At 43.6% G+C, this 6,953-nt stretch overlaps 1 protein-coding gene across 1 annotated transcript; it reads left to right on the plus strand.

Annotated features, from left to right (window-relative positions):
• Positions 1-1,655: 1,655 nt before the first annotated feature.
• Positions 1,656-2,207, plus strand: PHALS_03508 (uncharacterized protein; the record flags this gene model as incomplete). The annotated part of the gene is made up of 1 exon (XM_024717727.1): positions 1,656-2,207. One exon carries the CDS (start codon positions 1,656-1,658, stop codon positions 2,205-2,207), a length of 552 nt encoding a protein of 183 aa, XP_024583197.1.
• Between the last annotated feature and the right edge of the window lie 4,746 nt (positions 2,208-6,953).

Genomic DNA, 6,953 nt, shown 5'->3' on the forward strand with positions numbered 1-6,953 from the left:
TTGGTATTTTTTACCATTTTATGCAATTTTAAGATCTATACCTAATAAAATTGGTGGAGTTATTGTTCTTTGATTCTATTCCATTTACGGAGGTATGTATATGTACACTATAACACTAATACGTGAATCCTTTGTCCCGCAGCAAACACGCCTCTAGCGTGAGCTTGAACTCCTCCAACTAGCGCTCCTAAACTGTATACTTGAGCAATTTATCTGAGTGTGTCAAGGAGGATGAGGTCAATATGGCCAAGAACTGTTGAGCGTACGATTGTGCCTCACTCAGTCCCGACTCATTGTCTCCACCCCCAAAGCTAGACGGCCCGTTCTCTAATTTATATTAAGGTTATGCATGAACGTCTTAAACGCTCAAGTCCCCCTTGGCGTGAGGTACGCCTAGTAGTACGGCAAGATGTAGCCTATTACCAGCACTTGTGTCCAAGATAAGCGCGCGAATGCTTTAGATATATGCTGGCATGGCTACGTGAGCACAAAGTGCAGTCATAAGATAGACGGACGCTACGAACAGCTTGTCAGCTCTTGAATTTACGCTTCATCATTGTTGAACCTTCCTGTCAGAACCAGCTTCAATATTATTCGACAGCACTTTTGCCGTCGTTTCTTTTCCGAATATCAGTAGCTGCTTCACTGTATCAATTAACGTCTGCTGTGGCAAGCTGCCCTGACGTGCTCAACGACGTGCATCGAAGCCGTACATGGCAAGTACTCTAAATGCAGCACATGCCTTTAACACAACGAAAATGATAGATGTATCTGCTATCAGCAGTGTCGTATAGTGCGTATTCTCGATGCTATGGAACGAGTTTCGCGATGGGCTTACCCAGTCGTTGATGTTTTTAGCCACAGTTTTCTCATACTGGTATTTTTTTAGGATATCAGACATCCGTACATTTTGATATCTTGAATCCTGTAGCAGCAACGCTGTCAGGGATACCTGAAAAACATTTCTACAAATCATCAATTCAAGCGTTTACATTCGCATCTTTTTACCATCTACTACAGACACCACATTGGAGCGAGTGGTATACAGCAATGCCATCATTAAGACAAGAGTCCCTTCTGATGAAACGTGAGGTATCTTCCAGCTGTGTATATTTTAATTTTACCAAATCAATAGTTTTTGCTATTAAATGCAGACTAATGAAGCATGTCAAGTAAATAAGATATGCAACGTGGCGATAATGCCCACAATACTACGATAGCTATCACTTGTACATGTTTTAGCAGCCAAGAAAACAGGATATCTCCCGGCTGTGCAGATCACAAATGAATTTGGTTACTGTTTATTTTCGATAGAGATTCCGCTTAAATTTGGTTGAACGACATCTACAAAGTCGATTTTGTAAATGCCCAACGCATTTATATCAAAAAGTTTGATTTCTCACTTTTCAATTATCTTCGTATCAATCAACAAGCACCAAGCCTCACCACCAAATCATCAATCAACTTCCATCATGAGGGCCCCCACGTCTTCGTATCAAAACAATGCGTTTGCCAAGTTTGTGCTGCTCGCTCTTGCTGCTTGCACCATAGCTGCGTTGGCAACCGAAAAAAATGCGACTGCCCAACGCCGACTGGCTACAACACTCGCAGACGCACCATCCTTGCGGCTTCTATTTACGGTCAAGCGGTCGTCTATGAATCTTTACGGACAATCTCAGTTCTATGTCTTCGCCAACCCAGTCGTGTCGTCAGACAACACCTCGGTGATCTACGACGGCTACGCTAGACTCACAGACGGCACCGGTGAATACACGTACATACTAGCGAATGGTATCGCCTATGTCGTTACGTCCACTGTGGGTAGCACAAGCGACTCTATTGCAGACTGTCTTGATTCAACCCTGCTACCGCCTTTTAACGATATCATCTCGGCACTCAATAACGCCACTGCGGTCTCGAATGCCGTTGTGGGAAATGACACAATCACTTGTGCCAGCGGAATTATGTTTCAGGTTACCCTCAGCGATGCGACTTTTGTCATTTGCTCGTCAGGATCAAATGGCTTTACCGCTTATGGAAGTGACATGGATATTACCGTCGACTACCTAAACAGTCCGGTCACCATCACTCCGCCGTCGTTGAACCCCGATGTAGCGCTGTCTTGCGAAACAGTCATAACACCTATCTCAGTCTCGGACACGGCGCTAGCTTTATTGACTGGCCAAGAAATTCCTCTTTCAAAATAAACGTGAGAAGACTGAGGTATTTTGTGCGCTTATAATTCCATTGTCAGGGAAGGTATGAGTTCTGTCACACTGTTCGAACTATCATTTTAATTACTATACGCTGCAATAAGTAAAAACTTTAATGAGCCATATGAACGGAACGCTCCAATTCTTTCTTTTTTTCCTTCGACTTGTAGCTAACTTTGATTTCATTGCTGTTAAATTTGGCAGTATCTTTGATAGTTAAATCCCTAATTTCAGAGCATGACAATAGTGGCATTCGCAGTAATCCACTGATCCTTTTAGCGCCGCATGATTTTGCAAAGTTTGAATTGAGACTTTCTTTGCGGTAACGTCAGTTCTTTGTTATCAAGACGTTAACTTGGTTAAATCGCTGCTTCCAAGCGCTAGATAAAATGCTTGACATATCACGGCTACGAAGGGGCAATGATCAAGCAAGACAAAAGACATCCCCATGTGGATTAAGTTTGAGCGTTACAAGAAGATCAGAAAGGGGATGATACTTGTCATAAAAAGGTAAAGAAGATGTATGCGTTAGATCAGACGTCGCCCTGAAAATAATCTTCGATACAAAGTTTGTGTGAAGCAGCAGCACTATAGGTTTGGTAACGCTGAAGAGTACGTAGAGATGTCTCATCCTTAACTGCTGACACACCGCTTGTCTATCGCTTGCCAATGTCTGCGGTGGGCTTGTGAGTGCCGGATGCAGCTAAGCATACGACCATTTCATGAAAATACCGGAGTTTGTATTGAAGAGATGCTTTTCAAGTAGCAGCTTCTTCTGGTTAGAGGAAGCAAAGGTCGTCGTGCTGAAGAGTAGTCTCACCAATGCGGCGAAGAGGATCAATAATGAGAAACCTGTCAAGATGACGCCGCTTACTACTGTTAATTAAGGATATTGCTATTTGGTTTGTATTTACATGCATCAGTCTTACATGTGTTCGTACAGAAAACGAGCGCAGAATAGCGTAATTATTAAGTCTACTTCATATTAGGTTTCAGATTACCCAACAAACTCTCATACGATGTTTAAGGTTTGCTGTTAAGTTTCATCGCCCTTTTTGATGATTTACTTACCAGACTGTAACTTACTATAGCAGAATAATTTAGTATGGATATGGCAATAGGAACATAATAACTTTTAACTTCAAGTTTTACCACCAAATCAGCAGGTTAACAGCCGCAACTAGGCCTTTCTCCACTATAACGTACGTAATCACAATGGCAAACAAACGGACCGAAGTCCTCCTGTGGAATTTATACCACTGGTAGTCTAATATGAGAATGACTATGGCGAGGAAAGGCCTTCAGAGGCCTGTCATGGCCGTTAAGGATTAGAACGATGTCACAGAGACGTAGCTTATGAGCGACACAAAGGCATTGGGTATCATTGAGCAAGGAGTTGACCAAAATTAATTCGGCCACGAGTGCACTACAGGCACGGCGAATGCTACATGCTCTCTACAATCGGTCGACACTGCACAATCGTGTGACGATGACGCAACGACTTGACGACTTCAAGATGAAAAGTACTTTTAGCATGGTAGAACATCTAGAGTATTCTGACGAATTAGCTGTGGACTCCAAACAAAAGGATTGCCAGTTGACGAGTCTCGCCAGCTGATGATTTCCCTCAGTAGTCTGACCACGAAAATGATTTGTTTCATTGATTGTAGAAACTGCAAATGACATCTCATTGGATGTCGTCATGGAGAAGCTGGTCAAGATATCAGAGTAGCTGCACAGAAAGATGGCAACGCGTAAAGCGTCCCGCGTAAATGGATATACTGAAAACTTAAGTTGGACGAGGTAACGTTGGGCTCAGCGCAATAACGGCGGGTATAAGGGCAAGTATTTTAATTGTGGGCATGTTGGTCATTAAAAGCGTAAATGTCCGGTCAGAAAATGTGTCAGCAGTGATAACGAGGTAATTGTAAATGACGGTAAGCAGGGTGGCTTATCGACAGAAGCGACACGTCCCACATGACCCCGCACAGAGAAGATCCCACTCGAATACGTGGACCTTGAGACAAACATTGGAGTAAAATTTGTAAATGGCAATAAGTTTCTCGTCAAAGGAGCTTCTAACGTGAAAATGACGGGTTTGGATAGAATGGAGTTTTGCGTGATTGCTGCTTTATATATCCCAGGACTTGGAAGAAGATTGTTGTCTGTTAACAAGCTTGCTGGGCGCGGTCTGAGGGTAAAATATTAGCGTTCGTCATTTGTCATCAAGAACAAAGAGAAGGTAATTGTATCGGGTTCAAGAATCACTAATGCGCGCATGTTCGACTATAAGTAGGGAAAGTATGTTACGTGAGGTTTTCGAGGGCTAATACTCAGTGGAAGCTTTGGCATGCTCTAATGGGACGCCCGAATAAGGATGCTTTACTCGAGACACGGCGGTCGACCAAAGGCATCCGATGATCAAGCAAGAGAAGATTAAATTGTGTGCCGTGTGTTTGCAGGATTACGGCATTTTTCTCATGCTTCATCACAAAAACGACACGTGATCTGGAGCGGGTGCACATAGATAGCATGGATCCAATGTGGATTTTCTGTTTAAAAAAGCGATGGTAGACGTGTGTTGGAGCGATTCGTCAGCCAGCGTTTCATTCCATGTAGCCCGCAGCAAAGTGGGGTGACGGTGCGTGAGCGCATGAACAAAACTATCATGAGAAATGCCCGCAGTATGCTCTTCTGCAAAATCGTAAGCAGTGGACACAGCAGTATATTTGAATCATTTCTCGACGAATGCAGCCATCCGACATCATGCCATATGAATTTGCTCTCAAGATGAAATTTTAAGTGAATCACCACGCGTGTTAGAGTCGCAGGATTGCACTCATGTTGACTATGCAAAGAGAACAGGTTTTGAGCCCAATAGCTTCGACTGCATTTTCTCGGTTATGCGGGAAATGTCATGGGTAATCGTTCGTCTGAAGAATACCAAGATTAAAGTGACCCGCCCTGCGAGGTTTGATGAGCGTGAACTGGCGGTATTTACGACACGCATAAGCTACAGTCAGAAGCGACGGCCGAAGTTATAAAGGACATTAATGATGGCTATGTTCAAAACCTAACGGTTCGACAGCCAGTTCGAGTTAAGTCCATCGGATCTGTTGAAGAATCAGTTGAAGACATCCACAAGGCCAATGCTGATTGTTTATCAAGTGACAGCGTATAGCAGCTGATATCGTTTATTGCACTGTTGAATACCGGTTAGGCGAGCAGAGTATCGTCCATCTTTTCATGCGTGTCAAGTAGATCGTTTTGTGATATGATTCCAACTGGACCAAAACAGTCGTAAACATGAGACGATGCTGATGCTACGGGACGTTTTGAATGCTGAATTGGCGACAAAAAAGAGTCAAGGTCCACAGATACCAAAATGTGCTACGATCGATGAAGATAAACTCATCTAATGGCGATGATGCAGCAAAGTGGTGTGAAGCTATTGATGCTGAGCGTCGCAGAATCAAACATGAGACATTAAAGCCAAACAATCGCACAATTGGTTTTTTGCCAATAAGCGTCACCAAATTGGCTTCATTGTGCGATACGAGGCACGACTTATTGCTAGAAATATCAAGCAGAGGTATGAATCGAGAGCTTCGACACTTATACCCCCGGTCGCCAGCATAATTTCAGTTTGGATGATATTTGCAGGTGTGCCGAATACGACTATTAAATGGAATAACTGGATGTCGATACGTATTTTTAACGGTATGCTGACAGATACCGCTAATATGGAACTCCCGCTGGGTATCAGCAAAACTCAGAGATACGTTTGTCAAACTGAAAAAGGCTATCTACGAGTTGGAACAAGCGGCAAAAGACTAAAACAAACAATAAATTGTGTCATTGTGAGAAAAGGCTGTCAGGGCTACGGAGGGGGCCAGCGCGTTCATGTCAAGCGATCTCTTGCTGATTTTCTCTGCGCTGGGCTATATGTGGATGACATGATCATCGCAGAGAGATGAATCAGGTCAAAGGGAAGCTCAACAGTGCATTCATGAGATAGAGCTGGGCAGGGTGGAGTTTATCTTGGGCATGGATATTGATCACGACAGGTCAGCCAAAACACTTTTGATCTGGAAGACTTGCTATATAGACGACTTGGTCAGACGATTCGGTCAACAAGATTCTAGACGTGTCGACAGCCCGTGCGCATCACGATTGGAGTTGATGTCGCCAAAGCCGCCAACGACCACGGAAGAGGGTCGAGTGGCAATGTGCTTGAAGCCCTATCAATCCTTGATTGGATGCGTGCTGTACATAACTACATGGACTCGACCGGTTGTTACGTATGTGAATACACAGCTGCCATGTCTACCGGAGAACTTCACGCTGCAACATTGATACGTAGCTATTCGGGTGCTATGCGTCCTACAGAGTACGTATCCAACTGGGATTGTCGATAAATGCAGCAGGGCTGTCGTAACTCTTTGCTTAAAGGAAGCTTACTAAAGTCACCGACCTTAGGTTCTGTACCAGAACCAGTACGAGTGTAGCGAATTGCAATCCGCTACCTCCAAAAGTACTTAAAACCCTTAACCAAGGCAAAGACGCTCTACCGTTCAAAATTAAGACTGTATTTAAATGTTATATTTGTGGCAGAGCCGCCTATACCTAGAACCTTAGGCTTTTTTGATTATTATAGTAATACCTTATAAACTTGCATAGTTCTGCCACGTAGTGGCTTCTTGTTACGGTGTAGCCACACCATTGTGTGATTACACCGAC

This window comes from Plasmopara halstedii (assembly GCF_900000015.1).
Source record: "Plasmopara halstedii genome assembly, contig: Scaffold_2386, whole genome shotgun sequence".
Taxonomy (NCBI): domain Eukaryota; phylum Oomycota; class Peronosporomycetes; order Peronosporales; family Peronosporaceae; genus Plasmopara; species Plasmopara halstedii.